Source organism: Dryas octopetala, chromosome 3 (assembly GCF_963921425.1).
Source record: "Dryas octopetala chromosome 3, drDryOcto1.1, whole genome shotgun sequence".
In the NCBI taxonomy this organism is placed as follows: domain Eukaryota; kingdom Viridiplantae; phylum Streptophyta; class Magnoliopsida; order Rosales; family Rosaceae; genus Dryas; species Dryas octopetala.
In genome coordinates this window covers 16,705,073-16,727,938 of record NC_141368.1, presented here as the reverse complement: position 1 = coordinate 16,727,938, position 22,866 = coordinate 16,705,073, and the positions used below count along the sequence as shown (strand labels likewise).

The following is a 22,866-nucleotide window of genomic DNA, read 5'->3' as shown; positions in this document are numbered from 1 at the left end:
ATAACATTTATTTGAACGTGAAGCATGATTTATTGAGAAATGAAGATTTTGGTGGTGAGAAAGGGTTAAGAGTTAAATTTAAATTCATAGAGTGCGCGGGGAGTGAAGCCCCTTCAACAGAGACTGATAAAACGATCTAACATCTCCAAAGCGCATTGGGACCTTCGACAGAGACGAAAGTTAAGATGAATTGTAATTTTTTTTTTTTAAGGGATTATTAAGAAAGTGCAGCATAACATTCATGCATCTATAATATTATTAAATATATATTATCTGCTTCATGTTGTATAATTCATTGAGATTCAATATAATTAATTTTGCATGTTAAGGTGAAATGTCCCTACTGAGCTATTGTTAGAGCTCACCCCCTTATATACTTTGCAGGTTCAAATACCGAAGATTAGAACCTTTAGAAGAAGTAAGAAGAAGAATGTTGTGTAAATAAGTGTGAACAGACTTTGAAATTTAGTTTCGTTTTATTTTGGAAGTTCTGTTAAACTTAAGTTACTGAGACATGTTGTGTGTTGTAAACTAAGCTTGAATTTAGTATGGTATGTTAATAGTATACAATTTTCTTCTTTTATTTTATTATTCTCAGCCATATTCTAGTTATAGAAGTTAATTCTATAATTAGAGTATAATTCACACCTTAATTCGTAATTAGTTCTTAATTATGAATTGGGACGTGACACCGGGGGGGTTGATGTTGGGTAGGGAAGAAGATAGAGGGGCGGGGGGCTGTTGCTGGGTGGGTGTGTGATGGGGCTGGGCTTGGGGTGGGGGGGTGCGATGGAGCTGGTGGGGTGGGGTGGGGTGGGGCAGGGCTGGGGGGTGAGGGGCGCCGAGGTAGAGGGATTAAGGGGAGAGCAGGCAGGTAGGGGGAGGGGGCGAGTGGTGCTGGGTGGAGAAGAACTTTTTTTTTATTCAAAGTTAATAAAATGTTAATTTTGGGTTTTTTTTTTTTGTATTTTTAAATTTTTTTTTATTATATTTAAATAAAAAATTTATTTAAAATTCAGATTTAACAGAATATTCTAATTTAATAGAAATTATAACGGTAGATGATAAATTTACATAATTTTAAAAAATTGAATGACAAATTATCTCAATTGAAAAATTGAATGATAATGACAAATTATCTCAATTGAAAGATTGGATTTGCGTACAAGCTTCATAGTCTGGTCTAGATGACATAATTGACATTTATACAATTCGGCCTACCTTAAACGTATAATTTGGTCTAACTTTTTATTTTTTATATTTTATATTCCATAGTAAAGACAGCTTGTGCTGCTTTTGTGGACTGCCACTGAAATAAGTTGGCTGTGAGCCTCTGACTCGGGTCACACAAACAGACGATGGCGGACCAAATAGAGGGCTTCAACTTCGAGCAGAGGCACGGCAAGCAGAGGGTGAGGGTGGCTAGGGTTTGGCGGAACAAAGACGGACGCCATTCCATTGTCGAATGGAGTGTCGGCATCAACCTCCTCTCAGATTGCCTCGCTGCCTATACCCGCAACGACAACTCTGACATCGTCGCTACCGATACCATGAAGAACACGGTAAGGCTTATCTTTTGTGTTTGATTTACTCTTGAATTGGGTTCCCTTTGTTTTGTTGCTGAGAAATTGAAGGAAAAGAAAATACATGACAAGATTGTTTATGTTGTACTTGTACCTTTAATAAATGAATAATTAATTATGAAAAACATGATTGTATTTTTTGGACAAATTTCAAATTGTAGGCTAAGGGGGTGTATTCAATTAAGATTTTAATGGACTTTTGTAGAGTTTTTAAAAGTCATTGACTTTGGTAGAGTTGATGGATTTTTAATGACTTTCATAAACTCCACATAGACTTTGACAGAATTCTATTTAGAGTTTCCCTGACTTTTCTCATAGATTTTGAAGGATTTTTATAGACTTCTAATAACTTTGATATAATTTTTTATTATTTATTTTAAGATTTCTCCAATATGTTTTTTATTTTTTTGTCCTCCGTGAGTGAATGAAATGGGGATGAGCTTCAAGACCGAGATGCATGTGTTATAAATTGTCCTAATATTGCAAACAATATAAAAAGTTGGGACTAAAATTGTAGGGACCAAAATTATTTTGTTCTATAATTTATTATAAGTGTTCTGAATTTTATGTTTTTATGTTGTTAGACTGTCAAATATTGTGTTTTAACGAGTTGTTAGAATTTGTCTAATTGAATTGACAGGTTAAAAACATTATATGATGTGGTGGTAACATTATTTCTCAAATTATGAATTTATAATCTTGTGATTTTGTTGAGAACTTAAAGACTATGAAGTGGTTGGTTTGAATATCTTGCTGTTACATTGTATTGTGGCAACGCTGTTGGTTCCAACCCAAGATGAGGAGTCAATTAAATATAAGAGAAAAAGAAAATTAATATAAGAGGATATAGTAATTAGAAAAAAATAAATTAAGAGGTGGGTGAAAAAATAAGATTAGGGAGTTTAGCATCACTCTTTAAAAAATAAATAAATACAACTTTTTTAATAGCTTTTTAATATTTGAAATCCTTTGAAATCTGCATGAAGAACCCTGGAGAATTATTGACTTTGATATAACATAATTTACACTACAAAGTCCATGAAAGTCTTTTAAAGTCTATCATTTAATAAAGTCAATGACTTTTTGAATACCATGTCACTTTTATAGACTCTTTAAAAGTCTTAATTGAATACCATAGACTTTTTAAAAGTCTTGATTGAATACCACCAGACTTTTATAAACTCTTTAAAAGTTTTGATTGAATACCACCAGACTTTTTAATTCCACCAAAGTCATTTAAAATCCTAATTGAATACACCCTCCTAAGGAGTTTACTGACACCTAGTGCTCGTCCATGGATGAATGTTCTGTGTTACATATGAAGTGTATTGATGAGTGATAGTTTTTAATGCTTACATAGCAGCTGAGAACGATTTTCACCTTGGAAATTGAAAATTTGATTGGAACTGTGAAGATATTAAGCTTTTTCAGCTAACTTTAGAGACATAAAAGAAACAGTTGTCTTTCTGTTTCAAATTTATGAATATATTGGAATCTTGAGCATAAAGCCATAAAGTATGTAAGAGGTCAACAAAGAAGAACATAATTAAAAAAAAAAACTAGGAGGAGTGATTAAAGTACCTAGCAGCTGTGTATGGACTGAAGTCCCGATTACATATATGTACATAGACATCCATGTTTGTAAAATGTCGTCCTGCCACAAAGGAAGAAAAAATTTGGCGATGATTTCACTTCCAAATTAGCCATATCCCATTGCTGGAACCTGTTATATTTTCTAGCAATTAGACTGCTATCCACTTTCAGGATTTAACCTAGTTGCAGTACAGGTATATGCAATGGCTAAGGAATGTGTAGAAGAACTTTCAGTGGAGGATTTTGCAGTTCGCCTTGCTAAACATTTCACATCTCTTTACCAGCAGGTAAATATGTAAATACTATGCAATAAAAGTTCTTTTTACCATCAGTTAATCCCATACTCTACTAGTATGATAAAATGGTTGATAACTTCTAGTAGTATCGCTGCTGATATGATGGTTGTTTGTTATTGTTGCTTGAACCTCATACTCACATAAGAGAATTTGGAGACGCATGATAGCATTTTACATTCCTAGATCGCTAGAACACTTTGGTCACTGTCCTTTGTTATTTCTCTTTTTTATGGTGCTTTGGGTTTTATGGTTGGCTCTTGGTTTGTTGGAGAACTAAATTTTATACTAGGAGTCAAATTTATTGGAGAATGGTTCCTGAAGGCATCATTCTCATGGCTCTTAATTAATCTTTCCTTTGTAGAAATTGGTTCCATTTTGCCTTAATTTTTGGACTTCAATTCTGTTCTCTCTCTCCCTTCCCCCCCCCCCCCCTCTCTCCCTCTCCCTCTCCCTCTTCCTCTCCCTCCCCCACTCCCTCTCCCTCTTCCTCTCCTTCCCCCACTCTCCCTTCCTATTGTGCGTGCACACACAAACCCACTCACCCACACATAAACAGAGAATTTTGCACTTATTGCCTGGGTAGTACTGCAGCGCCTTCTTCTGGCGTTGTTGAATGCTTTTAATATTAAAATATGAAAAGAAAGAAGCTGTTTTTTGTTGATGTCAGGGGTATTTGGTATAGGATTAGACTTTTGCTTCTCTTTAAGCTTCTTTGTCAAAACACTTTAAATACATCCCTTTTTGTGTAATTCTTCTTGACTGGGGGTGGGGGAGTGGTGCTCTGAGTGTATCATCTGCTTTTTTGTCACGGGTGTTGCTTTAGTTGTTTGATGATGGATTTTTCATCCATTTGCTTCAATTATTTAATAAAGTTTGTGATTCTTATAAAAAAACAAAACAAATTTCCTTTTTTTTACCAAAAAAAGAGAAAAGCTTCCTCCTTGCCACCATATTTATTGTTAATTTTACTAGTCTCCCCTGAGAGAGACTTTGTTATAGAGAATAGAGATAGACAAAGATTTTATTGCATTAGATATGTGGGGTGCTCCAATCTCAATTTGGGATTTCAAATTGAGGTTTGGAGATTTTGTTGCATTAGAAATGTGGGGTGTTCAAAAATATGATTCTCTTTACCTCTTCAGCGCCAGCCTTTTTTTTCCATGGTTGTAGTTATGCCTTCAACTGTTATGCAATGATAATGACAATGTACGCTTTTGAAACCGAGGAAGCTTAAATCCCTGGACTTTTATCTTTATACGTTTTTCTTTTAAGGGGTAAGCTTTGTCAGATTATTAGTAATGATTATAAGAAGTATTTTGGCAGGATATTCAGAGGATATTCACAATTGATTCTTCATCTAGTGAATTGTGCTATTACTTTAATTTTTTTATTCATTATATGATTACATGAAGTTGGAATGTGTTTTCTTCAACTTATATCATGACATTTTTCTTTTCTAGTACTTGATATTGTAATCAATATTTTGATAGTTGGTGAAAGAAATACAGTCCTTGTTCTTATTTTTGTAGGTCACTACTGCCATAGTAAAGATTGTGGAGAAGCCATGGGAGCGTGTATCTCTAGATGGTCAACCACATGAACATGGTTAGTTTAATTTCAGTCTTGCATAGAAGTGTGGGGAAACTAGAAGGCAATTATATATTATATCTAATTGGATTTGTTGCGTGATGACTTTATAACCAAACACTTGGGAATTTATAATTGCAAGAACCCCTCATTTCTTAACACTTTTACATTTTTATTATTTAAATTTGAATTTTTTTATGCATGTAAAAGTGGGAAAATAGACTGTAGACAGTCACTTCTCATCATTTTCTTAACCGGAAAAGCAACCATATCTTAAGGCCAATGGGTGGTTTTCCCCCCTAAGACAAGTCCCATTGATGTTCACACTCTCTATTATTATTACATTTTGAAATTTTGCCCTTATGCTTTGTGCTTACTTTGATGGTACATTTGTCCCTGCCTCCTTGGTGTGGAGACTGGAACCACTTCATTTTTTTTTTTTTTTTTTTTCCGATTAGAAGGCTTGTTGAATATGATTTTCATTTTCATGAAAACTAAGTTTTTAATAGTTACATACAAAAAGAAAAAACTACTGATAGGTGAGCTAGGTAAAAAATTGGATAATTTTAAAGGAAAGTTTGTAACTACTCGCACAACCAACCGGTCAAGGGCATTTTAAGAATTTATTTTTTCAAGTGCATTTTTAAGAATTAAAGTTATTTGGTAGTAATTTGTTGTCAGGTTGTTTTTAGAGAAGGGCTTTTTATCAATGAACCACAAAAAACATACTTTCTCTAGCAATAGACCCAGAAATTTTTGGTCTTTATTTCCTAGGCACAAATTTTGCTCGACCCCGACTGGTTTTAAGGCTCTAGATCATACACCCTACTAGATCCTTATAACTCACTGTGACTTGGTGAGAATTACACATGTAACACAATGTAGCTCACTAAGAATTATATCCTTAAATTAATTTTTCGACTTTGTTTAAGGCTTAGGTTTTAGTCTTTAGGATTTAGGGATGTAACTCATTGAGATTTATATCCTTTAGTTAAATTCATTTTTTGATTTCGTTTAAGGCTCAAGTTTTAGGATTTAGAGCTAAATCCCTAAATCCTAAATCCTAAATGCTAACCCCTACACCATACTAAACCATAATAGAATAAGCCAAAATGTAACTTAGTAAGAATCCATCAATGCCACTGCCCTGAGTCATATTAAATTATACACTAGTAAACCCCAATGACTTATAAAAAACCATAAATTGTAAACCCAACAAGACATTTATTTAAACAAAGAAAAAAAGTTACAAAGATTATAAAAAACTGAAAAACGTATTTTTCTTTGTTAAACGACAACCGACTGGTTGGACAGATGCCAAAAAAATACTGGGGCTTGAAAAAAAATACTTACCTGGGTTTTTGTCTGAAACTCCAGGATTTTTTGCGGCTTTTTTCTAGTTTTCTATTTAGAGAAAGGGTCAAGGGATGACATATTGGATGGCATGTCCATGTCTTCGTTGCCTCAACCTAAAATCTGGTTTTGCCACTATTTTCCTCATCCAAGTATGAGTAGAATTCCTTGTGTTTTCCATATACTGTGCAAATATTCTCAAATAAGTTATTGATTTATCAATCCAGAAAATAGCCTGGAATGGGGTTTTCTTTTTTATTTAAATTTTTTTTCATTGTCTTCTTTGTTAAAAGGTTTCAAACTAGGATCTGAGAAGCATACAACAGAGGTAATTTTCAAGAAGTCTGGCGCATTAAGGGTGACCTCTGGTATTGAAGGACTGGCTCTGCTAAAGACAACAAAGGTAATCTTATCCAATTCCTTATTAATATCAATGTTTTTAAAGGTGAAAGTGTAATGCCAGAATGCATATCATAATGAACAATGAAATGAGTTTCTTTAGTTCATTCTTAACAATAAATCACTAATTTAATGCATTTTTATGGAAATTTTTTTTCCTTAATGATGCTTCATTTTTATTACTCACTAATTTATTTGATGTTCTCCAATTTGGTTCAAGTTGAAAGAGTATTGCTCTTCCTGATACCAAGGGCTGCTATGGGACTGACCTAAACCCTAACCCTAAAACCCCAAGAGAATAGGCTTAGGCTTTGATAATCAGTCCCCTTCACCTAAACAATGTATATCTATATGGTAAGAGATACAACATAAGTTAGAGATTACAAGAATACACCTAATAGTCTTGCATAAAATAACAGAGCAACATAAAATAACTACTCTAACAGTATCATTTATTGATTGGTGGTTTCTTGTGGTTGAGCACAGATTAACTTATGGCTAGTCTTTCTTAGATTAGGATGTATGTTGTCACATATGGTTTCATAATTGACCTGACCCATTGTCATATGGGCTTGGAGCATTTTGGGCTTCTATAATGTATAAGTACATGATTATTGTTTGGATCCCCTCCTCATAAGGATACCAAGGAATTAATTTGGCAGATTGTGAGTCCTACATGTGTATTGGGTTGATCTTGGGTATATATGTATGTCTAGTCAATTCAACTACGAAATTTTGGATGTGCCTTTCCATCGGCTAGAAAATGAAGAAAAATCTGGAAAAAAAAATCCATTACTTGTGAAAAATATGTCAATAATCTGATGGTATGCTAGGCAGAGGGAAAAAATGATAGGATCTTATCAAATTCTTCTATTCCCCTTGTACAATAAAATATATGAAAAATATTTTTTATGGTTCATTTGGATGGGAGGAATAAATGAAATGATAAGGAAAAATAGGTGGGTGCATTTTTTTGGATGTTTGATAACAAGGATTTGAAATGTTATTAAATGTGGAATTCCTTTACAACTCCACTTTGAGGACAATGGGGAAAGATTTTTAGTAAATTTTATGAAATTCCAACATTACCCACAAACTACAGCAATGGTAAAATTCACACAAAAGTTCTTCTATCTCTTGTTTAACCATCTAAAAAGCAGGAAGGGAAGACTGTATCCTTTATTCCTTTCTTTCTGGAATCTTTCCAATTTCATTCCTTCTTCATTACTCATTTCAATTACATTTCTTTAAAAACTTACAATATACTGATAATGGTTTCAGAGAAAAGAGAGAGGGTGAATGTATGTGGAGTTATTGGTACCTTCCTTCGAATGGGTTAAGGCAAGCATGGTTTTGAAAAATACTGCAGTGTGGTTGACAAGCATCTTAATTATTTCAACGACTAATAAGATGCTTGGTGAATGGAAATTTTGGGAGTGAATTGAATTTCCAATCATAGTGGACTTACATCAAGGATTGACTTTGAGTCCTTTCCAAAACTAACTGACAAACACCTAACTGAAACAAGGAGCTATAGTATTATGACATACACCCACATACATATTCGTTGCGTACTGTCTTAGATGAGCAACAGCCAAAACAAAAAGAAACCATATATGTATATAAATGAACAACTAAATTTCAAAGCCGGTGAGATGCATCTCAGCCATCCATATATGATTCAACAATTGAAAAAAAGACCTTCTTTAAGGATCTTATGTAAGATTTTAAATTTTTTTTTTTTTTTATATACACATGTAAAATATTATTTTGGTCTATTCCTGCACATCAGGAAAATTATTATGTGCCCGTAACACTATGTGGCATGATGACGTGGTGTTACCAATCCACATTTAGATTATAACACGTGTACGATTTTAAGGGTGTGTTTTAGGATTTAAGGTTTTAGATTTTAATGATTGTACACGTGTTACAATTTAAGTGGAATGGTAACGCTACGTCATCATGCCACGTGGTGTTACGGTTACACACAATAATTTCTCCCTGCATCACTAGGAGAATGGTGCATCACTAGGAAAATGGTGAGGGCGTAGTAAAAAATTGATAGGCAAGAGATCTCCAAGAGTGATGATTTTGCATCTTCAATTGATAATCCAAAATGATCGAGATTGAGGAGGATGTAGTTCATAGAAATAGGGATAAGTGGATGAAGTGAAGAAGTTCACCTGGATTTTTTCCTGATAGTCAGATACATTTAAAGCTAAAGGGTAAATTTTATTAATTTTATACCTCACAATGCTTTATGGTAAAAAATGTTTATGTTACAAAGCATACCAATAAAATGAATCTAGTGAGGATGAGAATGTTAGAGGTGAATAAGCTGTAGCATGCGGAAATATAAAGTACGAAGTAAGGATACTTGTTATAAGGCAGGTGATGTAGCACCAGTAAAAAGAGAGAAGAAAATTAAACAGAGGGAAGAAGTTGTAGATGGAGGAGGAAATCAGACGGAAGAAACTTAGAGAGAAGTTCAGATTTGTTCAATAATCAAGTCTGCCAAGAATGGAGACAAAGGCCTTATTTATAGAGGTTAACACAAAGTGATAAACACTTGTGAAATAATTTAAAGTAAACACTAAAATCCTAGATAAATACCTAGAATATGAGAAAAGAACATGCATCAAAATGATGAAACAGATAAATACGAAAGTGATAAACATGAAAGTGGATGAACACTAACCTCCATCATTCTTCCCAAGTGACAAAGAACTTGATGTTGTCGATTGAAGAATGCAGAAGAGATGTTAACTAGGCTTGGTGTCGTCAACGAGCATAGATGCAAAGATCTGGTGGTCGCCATTTGGGATATACTCTGGAAGAAGAAAATTAAGAGAATTAGCAAAGAAAATAAATAGAGAGAGAGAGAGAGAAGAAATTCAGGTTTATTCAATAATCAAGTCTGCTAACAATGGAACACAAAGGCCGTCTTTATAGAGGCCAACACAACGGGATAAACACTTGCAAAATAATATGAGATAAACACTAAAATCCTAGATAAATACCTAGGTTATCAGAAAATACATGAAAATCATGAAAGTTATAAACACGAAAGTGATAAACATGAAGGTGGATGAACACTAATATCCTTCAATGGGGTTACCCTTAATTTAGGATAAGATGAAGAAAAGTCATATAAGATGGTTTGGTCATGTGAAACATAGATAAAAATGGACTGTTGTAAAAGAGAGAGAAAACTGGAGTAGAAGAATCAAGGAGGGTCGAGGGAGACCAAGAATGACATGGGTAGAACTGATTAGGAAAGATATGCTCGCAGAAGATTTAATGGAGGATATAGTTATAAACTTCTAATCGATCAGTGAAAAAACATTCAGTCTCATCTTCAACGTTTCTTGGATAGTTAAGCCAGAAAAAGGTTTGGGGCATATGAGTAGCTATCAGTAATAAGCCCTTTAGTATTTTCTGACTAACATGATATCATCCACATAGTCTGCATTGTTAAGCTCATCCACAATCGATGTCCTGAAAATAATAAAGGAGGCAAAAAAGTATTGCATTGCAGATGTTGCAAGCAAATATAATCTGGGAAGACTCAACTGCTGTTTATATATTGGTGTACATGTGTGATCTTATTTCTCTTCTGATTATTAATTTTGTTGGGTCAATACTGCTGATTTTTAATTTGGGTTCTGTGTTAGCAGTCAGGTTTTGAGGGGTTTATTAGGGACCGATACACAGCTCTTCCTGACACACGAGAGAGGATTCTGGCTACAGAGATAACGGCATCATGGACGTATGCATTTTTTCATTTTGGTGACTTTATATAATGGGTGTTAAGTAGAATTCTAATATTCTTGGCTTTCCCTCTTGGTTTCTTCTGTATATAATAGTTTTTAATGGGTAGATTGATTCCAAACTTAATTCCACAGCCATGTTATCGTGATTAATGGTTAAGGGATGCAGGTATCACTATGAATCTATTTCTAGCATCCCTCAAAAGCCACTGTACTTCACAGAAAGATACCTGAGTGTGAAAAAAGTTTTGGCTGACACTTTCTTTGGTCCTCCAAAAGAAGGAGTATATAGTCCATCTGTTCAAAGCACACTTTATCACATGGAAAAGGCCGTGCTCAAGAGGTCTCTCTCTCTCTCTCTCTCTCTCTCTCTCTCTCTCGTTCAAACACACACACACACACATGCATGCTTGTCTGTATACACCCCCGTGTTCTTGCTTTCTATTTGACATTTTGTTAATTCTCGGATCTCAAACTCCCAATAATCAGTGTATAATTGAACCATCTCTCTCTCTCTCTCAAACACACACACACATGCATTCTTGCCTGCATACACCCATATGTGCTTGCTTTTCTATGTCACTATATGCCATTTTGTAAATGTAATTAGTTATTGATGTTCATGTTTTCAGCTTTCCTGACATAGCAGCAGTACAACTGAAATTGCCGAATCTCCATTTCTTACCTGTTAATCTATCAAACAAGGTTAATACTATAGTGAAGGTAAGACTCTTTCTTTGCATGTTAATCTAAGAGTTTGTGGATGCAGTCTTGTTTAGTAAAAATCTATATAATTATTAATCAGCACTAATGGATTGAACTTCTATTCAGTTTACTTTTCTTTTATTATTTATTTTTTGCTTTTATGAACTTCTGTTCAGTTGGATGAAACGGAAAAAAAGAATTATATTATGTGGCCTTTTAGTTTCTCTTCCTTAAAGAGATGGATGAGCTGAGACAATGAGGGCTTAAATAACTGGATACTAATCTTGAATAGCTCATCCAAATGTCTCTGGTGTTAAAAGAGTGTGTTCTCACACACGTGAACATGATTTCGCTTTCTTACCACTGTCTGGTTGATGATTCAACAAGCACATATCTTTTCCCGTCATTGTGCTTAGTGCCATGTTGCTTTTAACTCACATGCCCTCATTTTCCCCCAAAATGCTGTACCCATGTTATATTTGGCCTTCCTGGTGGCTTCATAGCTTCTTCAAGCTCAGCTGAAGTCTGGTCTTTTGATGGTGACTGCCCTTTGACCAATTTAATAGAGCATAGTGTGCATTTCAGTTATTTTCCTTTTGGTGTTTCTGATATAACAACCCATTACCTGACTTTGTCAGTTGTTCTGTGACACATGTTGGTTGGCAAGTGTTGTTTCTTGTGCTTTATGGGGTTTAAGTCACATGGAGATCACATAGAAAAGTAGGTGCTTCATGCTGAAGAAACATCAAGGACATTTTCCGATATCATGCATTATCATAATGAGACAATCACAATACTGTGCAAGTTTGCATGACTTCCAATGTCAATGAAACATTAAGGACATTTCTCAAACACTGCATCCTATTAAAAAAGCTTTGGTATAACTAAAATATAGTGGATAATGGTAACATAGTTTGCAATGTCATTATATGTTGATTTTTATGATGAGTTTAATGTGTTATTACTATTATTATTATTATTATTATTTATGATACAAGTTAATGTGTTATCTTTCACTGACTCATGAACATTTGTTTCTCTGTTTCTATCTTTGGCAGTTTGAGGATGACGTTTATCTACCTACAGATGAACCGCATGGATCAATAGAAGCTAGCCTAAGCCGTTTCTGGTCAAAGATGTAGTGTTGACCCTTTATGTAGTTATATATTTGTAAGAGACAGAGCTCTAGGCCCAATGTTTGAAGCTCTTGATATAACTCTACCTCAGCTGTCAGCTGTTGCAGCATACAAAATCTTTCTAAAGTCAAACCTCACAATCTTTAGAAATCAGAAATGTTGTAAATGTAAATAGAATAATGAATTGAAATGTGATGAATAAAGTTTGGAACTCCTAAACAACCGAAAAATTAGAGCTATGAATACTTTCCTTTTAAAACAATCCAATTCTTATTTAATCCAGGTATAGTTTGATGGTGTCAGCAATGAATGAATATAATTACAGAGGATCAATATTAGGGTTTGGATTAATATCCAGGGCTTTTCTTATCTTTTTCTCTCTGCTCAAAAATCATTTTAGACTATTTTACCTCACCATATATCACAATTTGATGCTGTAGTTGGACTAAAGCTTTATGTTTTCCTTTTTAAATCTGGCGCTCTGGTACATATTGGCACTGATAGAATCACAGTTCGTGACTATATAAGAAATGATAATGAATAATTTGTCAACGAGTATTATTATTTAAAACTATGAGGATTTGATTGAAAACATTGAGAAAATTGAAACTATGAGGGCTCGGAGAAGAAGTAAAAATGCACTGCCACACTTAGTGCCTATTATGCTTGAAAAAAATTAGAAACTAGTGGATCAATATTATATAATGTAGAATAGTTATAATATTATTGGAGTTTAGTTAGAATTTTAAAAATCATAAAGTTTAGTTTGTAAAATGTAAAATTAAAGGACATAGATGGTAGTCTCCTTATTTTTAATCTTTTTATCACATGTGGTCCCTCAACTTTCACTTAAATATCAATTTGGTCTTTAAAGTGCATTTTTACTCAAAGTGGTCCTCCATCTTTACTATTGCACATCAATGGTGTCCTTCTATTGTATTTTGTCCGAATTTTCGTAAAAAATTGTCATATGCACTGTACGTGACATTTTTTTCAGGGGCAAAATGGTATTCACACGTCTCATAACTATCCAAAAAAAAAAACCCTACAAATTCTTTAATTCCAAGTTTACCCTTAAAAAAACTAAAAAAATAATTAAAAAACACAAAAGAAAAAAAAGCATCCCCAACTCGACTATGGGTGTGTTAAGATATTTTTACCCTTGTAAAAAGGTTTTGTGCAGTGCATGTGACCACTTTTTACGATAATTCAATCGAATTCAACGAAAGGTCAACATTGATATACGATGGTAATGAATGACCAAATTTATTGAAAATGCACTTTAAGGATCAAATTGATATTTTGGTCAAAGTTAGAGAAGCATTTGTGATAATAATTAAAAAAAAAAACCATCTTTTTATTCTTCTTCTTCAAAATTACAAAAAAGATGCTCAATAATTAATCATCGGATTCCGCGTTTTTTTTTTTTTTTTTTGTCGAAGGATTCCGCGCTTATTAAATGAAAATTATGAAACTTCTAATAAAAACCCTTTTGCTCACAAAGTTCATTCTCCTGCCACAATATAACCCATTTGGAAAGCAAACACCATCTCTACAGCAATGTACCAAATCCACTCATCCCCGTTAGCAGATTGAACAGCTCCACATTTCTTCGTGCAAGTTCCAAGTTAGTCTAGAAGATCCACTTTGTTATTTCTGCTTTTGTGTCTGCTCTCCTTGGTCTCAATGTGTTATTGTTTCGGTTATTTGGTGTTGTGTTGGTGCATAGGGAAGTGTTTGTCAGTTAATCTTCTTGGGTAATCTGCTTTCTGGGTTTGGATATTTCTATTGATTGTCTTCTTGATTAGATTACCCTGCTCTCCTATTCTGGGTTTTCCTTAGTTTAGATTGGAGTGCTTCCTAGATTTTTTTTTTTTCTTTTCAACTAAAATGCTTTGATTCAATGATGACACTAGTTCTTGGGTACTTGAGTTTGAGATGAGTTGGCTTTTCTTATTTATTGGGTTTGTTTACTTCTTGTTATTAAGAATCAAATGTATGCATGAGTCCTTATGTGTTTCCTACATCTCAATGTTGTAGGAGATTTGTTTTGGTTTTTAGGCTCCACATTGTGAGGCAGAGTTGTATAATAATCTTCTACAAGAAAATTGGGGAGTGGGGCTATTGAATTCTATAGTATTGTTTGGGAATAGCTTTGAGACATATGAGCAGCATCTGTCAGAGTATAAGAACTCAACTATTGTTGATTCGACAAGGCATATCTTGGCTGCTCGAAGATTCACAGATGAGTTTAGAATTAAAACTGTTTCGGATGATTATTTTGGTGCTTTTCATGATTCAAGTTGGAATTTTTTCAGCCCTGTCCTTGACACAGAGTTGCAAGTCAGCAATGTCTGATAATAACCAAATGTAAACAATCAATAAAATTCAAACAACATACAAACAGCTTTTTTAGCATCTTCACTGATTTTTGCATTCTCTCGCTCTTTCTTCAACTAAATGCAGACTCAAAAAATTTACTTCCATTTCATTTCAAAATGCAAACACAACTCATCCCTGTATAGGTTTTCTTTTCTCGGGCTTTCGTCCGCCATTGTACTGAAAAATATTTCAGAGAAAAATAAGTTTAGGAATGGAAATACAAGTGCAACAATACTCAAAAAGTCCTACCTCTGCAAGAATTTCTGCTAAATTAACTCATGTCTCCTCTCTTACTTCCCTGATGGCTGCACTTCTTGGATCTTCACCCTCACCAATAACACCCTTTGGTCCCTTTCCAACACAATTTTATTAAGGCCCCGTTTAGGATTGCAGTGGAGGAACTAAAAGTTGTTGTGAATGACAATTCTTAATCACTACAGCAGTTTTGGTGTTTGGTAAAAAAAATTAAAAACTGTTTTTCCCCACAACAAAAACAGAAAGTAGGTTTCTATAAAGAATATATTTTTTTTGAACAATTAATATATTGTAACATACAACTCAAAGCAATTAAAGCAAAATAAGGAGAATAATATTGGATACAAAGAAAGCTTGATTCTGTTTGTTAAAGAATCTGGGCCAACAACACAAATGGTTGATGTGTGAAGGTTTCAAAATTGTGTTGAAGAAGCTCTTAATCCTCATAATGCAACTTCAAACTTTCAGCTTCGAGTGGGTTCAAATCCATAATATGGCATCATCACACAAGAGTATAATGTTATTCCTTCTAAAACCTCTAAAGCAACAACCTCCGGAGAAGAGGAGAGAAATTAGCATGTCCAAAGTTGGAGATGGGGAAGATCATGTCCAAGACCAGTAAGAAAATCCGCAAACGTACATGAGAAATTGTTGAACATGAGGGAGCTCTTAAAAGAGAGCCATGCCTCATCATCAATAGTGATATGGATTAAAAAAGGATTTGTCGCTATTTCAAACACATGATATCATCATGCTTATTGAGAGTTAGTAAGGTACGTGGTAAGTAAATATGATTCAAATAGTTTTATTTTTAAATAAAGGGAAATAGATTTCTTAATACATAGATTTTGAGTCATACGAGACTTAATTAACTATACAAATATGAAATAAATATAAAAATTAAATAATATATCAAATTAAGTTGATCAAAGCAAACGAAGCAATCGATAAGTGACTCTATACACAATCTAGGTAGGAAGTTTTGGCAAATACTCAAACTCTCAATTAAATAAACAAGGGAAAATCCTTATGAAATACACATAATATCAAAATAGAAAATTAGAATTAAATACCAAATATCAATAATTTTTCAGTAAAGCAGTAATACACTAATTTTTTGTTAAGTACTAACCTAAAACATGACATTTTGGATTAGGTCACAAATCAATTTGCTATACAGTTGTGACTATTTCAAATTCATAAAAATTCAAGATTTATAAAGGTTTAAGGGTTGGGGGATAAAGTTCTATAATCCAGATACTAAACATTAAAGTTTAAACTTTACAAATATTGAAAAAACAACAAATCAATAAAAAATTTGACTGTTAGACAGTTACAGCTCGTTATAACCATATTTTTTAAAGTTGGTATCTAAACTAAAATTTAGTATTTAAAGTGAAATGACATAAACGTTTTGGTAATTAAAATGAAAAATATTACAATTTATTACCTAAAATCAACGAACTTATATAAAAAATGATCTTAAAAAAGAAAGAGATAACCCTAGCAAGAGGGACTGCCTAGATGCAAGCGACGTGCCACTACTCCCTATTACAGTTATAATAGTAAATGGATAATAGATGGATAATAAGTTATTATGTGTATTTTGATTACTGGCATAATCTATCAAATATCCAAAGGCGCAAGATGTGGGGAGTCCATCAAATCTCGTTCGTGGCATTGAGTATTAAACCAAAGGCAGTTTCCATGCATGCCGTAAACTTCTGTGAATCTATGAAACCTTTTTCAGCTCCGAAGGCAATTCTCAGCTTGCCCATATAACTCATTGCTGTTATAGTAAGACTCTGCAAGCCCATTAAAAAGCATCTTATTAATTATTATAAAAGGTAAGGCTACATAAATTACCCTTTAAAATATGTATGATATTAGTCCAATGTATCAAAGAGAGACTACTTTTTTTTTTTTTTGTGTTACATGGAAGGCCAAAAGGGGAGGGGGAATCGAGACATTGGGTACATGTAGGGAATGCTCTAACCACTGGAGCTACAAACCCTGACTTAAAGAGAGAAATTTAACCATAAACTTTTACAAAAAATTATGTATGAACTTAATATATACTAGTAATCACATTTATCCTAGTGAGATCGACTAAGAGTTTTTGGTAAAGCCACTCAGATACTTGAGATGAGGTATATTCATGTATATATAGTCACATGTGCAAGAGTTCTAGAAAGAGTACATAACATTCAAACTACAGCTGATAAACACATCGGAATTATATATATAGACAAGATAAGCTTATGGAGGAAGGATCATCTTTCTACCATCAACAAAATTAATCCACCCACCCACCCACCCACCTCCCCCTCCCCCTCCCCCTCCCCTCCTTCCCACCACCATCAACGGCGACAAGGGGGAATAGGGGTCCACCAGTTGGCAATGGTGGTGGGCCCTGCCGGTGCAGATGGTGGGTGAGAGGGAGAGGAGGGTGGTGGGTGGGTTGCCAATGGTGGAGAGAGGCCGGTTTGAGAGTTTTTTTTTTTGTGTGGTAATTTTATTGAATTTTGAAATTTACCTTAAATTTTTTTAAACATATCAGAGTCTCAAAATAATATTTAAGTACATGAAGACGTGGCTCAACACTTCTAACGGTGAATATTGACAGACTTGATGGAATCAGGTTATGTGCAACACATGGAATATAGTTTCCGGGAGTAACATTAGACATTTAAACTTTTCAGTAAGTGATATGAGATATTGAGATATCTACTTAATTTGAGATGACAACATAGATAATAGTTATCTAACTGTAAGAATAAAAAAGGGGTTTTTTTGCATGCTCGTTTCTAGTTGTGTTTTTGCATGCTCAGCTTGCAATAGATGTTTGCATCACTAACTAGTAAAAATTTACCTGAGGTGGACCAAGCACCATAAAGTACAAGCCTCTAACTGGATGATCAGCCAAAGCCATTTGTTCCACTGGCCCGATCATATTTGAGATTGTCATACTCGACTTTTTGAGTGTGCTATGGATGTATCTAGCTGCTGCCTGCAAAACCAATACCTTATGAAACATTCTAAATTAAGCCGCTTGAATTGATTACACAAATACTTTGATTTATGATGTTTTTCGTAAACTTTATCTTTGCCAAAATATTTGTGCCCTGCCTAAAGCAGATGCCCGCATCTAACCAAAGTTCCTTCAATTTGACTTGAACGAAATTTGATATATACTGTAATCAAGAAACAACTCAAAATTAAAACTCTTTCAAACCAACCAAACCAAATGAGCTTTGACTTAACAACTTAAATCTCTTCAAGCTAGCCAAACCGAAGGTCCGAAACGTTTCGATTTGGTTTGCAAACTTGCAAAATTTGCAAGCGGCCACCCATGATTCCCAGACAAATTATAAGTTAGTTTCAAGTTTTTGGTTTGCAATATATTAATTACAAATTAAGTTGTTTTTTTATTATATAAAAAAAATAAATTGCTTAGCACATGGAGGAATAGATAATTCTTGTTAATTACCATGGCCCAAAAAAAAAAAAAAAAATCTTGTTAATTACCTGAGGGCCTCTAACTTTCTTCAAGATATCCAACAACCTACTAGTGAGGTACAAAGCTGCAGAGCTTCTCTTTCTCTTGATTAATTTTTGTGCTTCCCAGACAAAGTCGAGTGGGTTTGAAAGTTGAGTTGAGTTGGGCAATGATATATGCAAGAAGCCAACTCGGTTCCCCCAAGACCTCACAGAATTATTAGGTTGGGTCATCTCCTTAATTGACATGTAATCTCCAGTGTTTCTAGTGTTCATTAACACCAATGCCGTGCACCGCTCATTACTTGATTTTTTGCTAATATCTTGCATGTACATTCGGGTGCCCAAGAAGATGATTCCAGCAATCACATCATTTATTGTCTGCGATTGTAAACATAAATTTTGATCAATAACCACAATACATTAGTATTCAGAAGAATATTCGAAAATGATCAAATTGATCGATGCTGGGAAAGATGGCAGGGGGAGGGTGGGGTTCTTGCAGATCGGTTGGGCTGATTGGTTAATTTCTTCATTTTTTAATCTTCAATTATTTTTATATCTCATCATAATAACACTTAAATAAATATATCAATTTTAAATAATTAACCATAGTTAATTAGACACACACGCACGTACACTTAATACGGTAGTGATGCTCACCATAAATTAAAGGTGGTGAGCAAAAAATGGACCTCTTTTAAGTAATGTTACATGTGCGTAGTAGGTACCACTTTCTTTTTTCAATACACATCGGTACTACTTCTCTAATTAATAAAGATAAGACTCACCTATTAAAAGTATGTACAATAATATGGCTAAATGTTATACTAAAAACCATATATAGTGGAATTGATAAAAAATCAATTACAATAGCATGGCTATATTTAGCATATGTTATACTAAAACTATATTTTATACTATATATAGTAAAAAATATAGCAAATACTATTGTGGATGCTAAGAAACTTGTGGCCCCACATCAGAAAAAGCATGTGAGGTATTGGTTGGTGGGAGTTGAGAGAAGATGGAAAAGAGAGAGGTTGTTGAAGATGTGAGCCCCGCAAGAGAGAAAGTTAAACTTCATGTGAGTGTTAGAGTCAATGTTCTATACATATGACTTGCCCTTATTGGTTGAACATAAGATTATAGGTTTTTTATAATCGGAGCAAAAATCACAAAAACTATAACAAAAAAGCTAAAAATATAGCATTTAGCTATTAATTCCCATTGTACATGCTCTTAGAGTACCTATCAGCGCAGGATAAAACAGGGCTGCAAATATATAGGTTTATGCATAAATCTTTCATCTTTAGGTACGTTAATGTTTCAACAGAAATCTCATGCCAAATTCATAAACAAATTAATTAAACAGGAGCAGTCACATACGAGAAACAACTAGCAAGTAATTAAAAGATTGGTGGGTGTAATTAATTAATGATCTTACCACTCCAAGCTTGTTCTTGATAAGTTTGATTTGGTCGATAGAGACAGTCCAGGTTGATACTGTAATTGGCCGAAACTCAACTCCCTCATTCCCAGACCTTATAGGTGTTCTGTCATCTTCGACCAAAATGCTCTGCAAAATACTCCAACTGAAATCCGATACAGTGGAGAAAACTGAGGACAACATTTTAGACACAGACTCAAACATACTTTTACTGTAATTACTATTGTTTCCTCCGGAGCCCAGCAGCGAAGGAAATGTTAGAGGAACAGAAGGGTTGTGAGCTCTTTGGAGACAAGAAAGAAGAGCACCCATGAGAGAGTAACCATCACCAAGTGCATGGTGAAGCTTGAAGATTATATTACCAGCTGCATGGGTTGTAGGGTACTTGATGATGTGAATTTCCCACAATGGCCTGTTTTGTGGGAATTTTTCTGCTGCTATGCTTGATATGTAGTCATCCAAATACTTATCATATGATAGAGGTGACATTCCAGAGGGGAAAATAGGCACATGAACATGGTCTTCAAGCTTCACTTCAACCCTCTTCCACAGTTTCTTTTCACATCCATTGTCAACCTGCAGCTTTATGATAATCCATTAATATATTGTATAAATTAACGATCAATGTTATAACTATTTTTGCTGCTTGTTTACAAATTAATTTAAGGATTAAGAATCTATGAATGTAACCATTTATAATATATGGCAAAAATTAAAAGTCAAGCAGAAGAGAAAAGAAAATTATAATGCGGGAGAGCGGAGGAGAGAGAACCATGATTGAAGAGAAGCGTGGGTTGATAGGGAGGAAAACATCTTTAAGCAGAGACATAGTTTGAGTATCATTGATTGGAATTTCAATTTCCAAAACAGCAAGAATTGCTATGGATAACACAGAGCTGTTGAAGTATTGGCCAGTAGGACTCACTGGTTCTACTCCTTCCCAAAACTCCATTTTAATTAGTACGTTCTTGTGTTGATATTTAGAATTTTGGTATATATGTATATATATAGAGAGATCAAATTTGCTTTCCACCTTAATTTTTTTTTTGTTGGTTACAAAGGGAGGTCAAGGAGAGCCCTACAACACAACCTATCTCAAAATATCTCACTGTAGTTAATAATAAAATAATTAAACAATAAAAAAATACTTGGTTGTATGTCTTTCCAAAAAGTTTTATAGCATTAAAACAAAAACGAGAATAACTTACCTATGTCCGTATTAGAGGCGGGATAGGTAAACTCGGAGATAGGTGGTATGAAATGAGAGAGAGAGAGAGAGAGAGAGAGAGAGAGAGAGAGAGAGAGAGAGAGAGAGAGAGAGAGAGAGAGATAGAGAGAGAAGAGGGGGAGGGAATAACAGGTAAGACCTTCTCAACAAAAACATAAAAAAATGATAATATAATAAGAACCCATTCCTCCATACCCGATCTGCTCCTCGCCGGCGGTCTCTTTGCCCGACGTCGTCCGGCCACCTTGCAGTTGCTGATTGCAAGGGATGGAGCTTCAACATTTTGGTCAACAGCATCCATTGATGTTCAAGAAACAGCAGTCAGTCATGTGATGCTCGACTAGCTAGTTTTTTGCAATGGGTGCGAGGAACCAGTGCATGGACCTAGCAGAAATGTGACATAAAAATATAAAATGGGTATTTTTGTGCTTAACTTGAATCCCAACCAAGGACGAATTCAAAGCCTGACACATAGCTCCTCCACCCATGGCCATGGACATCATCTGCCGGAGTTGAGAGGATGGGTCACTTGGAAAGATTGGGGAGGTATGGGGTTGACAGGTTTTTGGGAAGATAAAAAGTATTTTTGTATTATTTACTTATTTTTACTTTCAACACTCTACATATGACTGTATGTGAATGTATTTATTATTAGCTATTATATGGTTAGGTTAAAGGACGGATAACATATGTCAAGATAAGTAGGTGGTGAGCAAATTAATTTGTTCTCTTTATTTATATCTTGCAGTTGGAACCAGATCCACATTCATGTTGATGATGTGCCCTCTCGGCCCCTCATGCACCCTAGCTGTCACCTTAATTAATGTACAGAAACTAGTTAGGTGGCATTTATTTTTGGGCTTTTTTACTCAAATACCACCTAAACTATAAAGGGTGTGCTCAAATACCACCCAAACTTTTTTTCTTGCCAATTTACCACCTGAACTTTCACATATTGGCCAATTTACCACCTACCGTCATTTTAGTTAAATTTTCTGTTTATTTCAAGGGTATTTTCGTCATTTATATAAAAAAAGCATTTTAAATATTAAAAAAAAAAATCTAATTAAACCCCCTAAAAAAAAGGGTATTTCCATTTTCTATTTTTTTAGTTTTTAATTTTTTTTCTAATTATATTTTTTAAAAAGTTTTTAAAATAATAATATTTTTTTTATTGTATTCAAGGGCAAAATGGGAAGTTTGAGAAATTTTTTGATGATTTAACAGAAAAATGGATGTTAGGTGGCAAATTAGCACATATTAATAATTTCAGGTGGTAAATTGACAAGAAAAAAAGTTTGGGTGGTATTTGAGCACACCTCCTATAGTTCAAGTGCTATTTGGGTAAAAAAGCCTTTATTTTTGAATTGAATTGAGTTTCCTAATGGAGTGTCTGCACCACACACAAAACCCATTTTGATGCAATGAATAGAAGAATAACATTTCCACATAACAAGCTAACACATCCACGCCTGGAGGTGGTCACTAACTTCCATAATGTCGACCCTTGCTGGTCTTCCAATGGGGCCTTGATTGAGAGAGCACAGTCTCTCTTTAACTCTTTTCTTTCTTGTACTCGTGTTTCTCGGGTTGGTAATCATGCAGCGCGCATCTTTTAGCTAAACATA

At 34.3% G+C, this 22,866-nt stretch overlaps 2 protein-coding genes across 3 annotated transcripts; one reads left to right on the top strand and one right to left on the bottom strand.

The window, feature by feature from the left end:
* The first annotated feature begins 1,278 nt into the window (after positions 1-1,278).
* On the top strand, positions 1,279-12,687 carry LOC147291408 (uricase / urate oxidase / nodulin 35). The gene is made up of 8 exons (XM_086235528.1): positions 1,279-1,562; positions 3,371-3,463; positions 5,002-5,077; positions 6,706-6,815; positions 10,492-10,583; positions 10,754-10,927; positions 11,217-11,307; positions 12,348-12,687. The coding sequence occupies exons 1-8, from the start codon at positions 1,359-1,361 to the stop codon at positions 12,429-12,431; spliced, it is 924 nt and encodes a 307-aa protein (XP_086091654.1). The 5' UTR covers positions 1,279-1,358; the 3' UTR covers positions 12,432-12,687.
* A 3,753-nt stretch (positions 12,688-16,440) lies between these two features.
* LOC147291407 (wax ester synthase/diacylglycerol acyltransferase 4-like) lies at positions 16,441-21,745 on the bottom strand. Of its 2 annotated transcripts, none has more exons than XM_086236759.1 (5): positions 20,783-20,995; positions 20,008-20,586; positions 18,591-18,941; positions 17,935-18,072; positions 16,441-16,867 (listed from the first exon to the last, which is right to left on the bottom strand). In XM_086236759.1, exons 1-5 carry the CDS (start codon positions 20,960-20,962, stop codon positions 16,724-16,726), a joined length of 1,392 nt encoding a protein of 463 aa, XP_086092885.1. In that variant the 5' UTR covers positions 20,963-20,995; the 3' UTR covers positions 16,441-16,723. The 2 variants fall into 2 exon arrangements, with proteins under 2 accessions (XP_086092885.1, XP_086092886.1); XM_086236760.1 differs by lacking the exon at positions 20,783-20,995 and adding an exon at positions 21,434-21,745 and having other exon boundaries at positions 16,442-16,867.
* Positions 21,746-22,866: the final 1,121 nt, after the last annotated feature.

Bases quoted from the DNA above. Each gene is read 5' to 3' on its own strand.
- LOC147291408 (XM_086235528.1), top strand. From the start codon at position 1,359: ATGGCGGACCAAATAGAGGGCTTCAACTTCGAGCAGAGGCACGGCAAG. The intron at 10,584-10,753 runs GTATGCATTTTT...TAAGGGATGCAG, and splicing joins GAGATAACGGCATCATGGAC to GTATCACTATGAATCTATTT. The intron at 11,308-12,347 runs GTAAGACTCTTT...TATCTTTGGCAG, and splicing joins AGGTTAATACTATAGTGAAG to TTTGAGGATGACGTTTATCT.
- LOC147291407 (XM_086236759.1), bottom strand. From the start codon at position 20,962: ATGGAGTTTTGGGAAGGAGTAGAACCAGTGAGTCCTACTGGCCAATAC. The intron at 18,942-20,007 runs GTAAGATCATTA...TTACAATCGCAG, and splicing joins TCAAGAACAAGCTTGGAGTG to ACAATAAATGATGTGATTGC. The intron at 18,073-18,590 runs GTAATTAACAAG...TTGGTTTTGCAG, and splicing joins AGAAAGTTAGAGGCCCTCAG to GCAGCAGCTAGATACATCCA.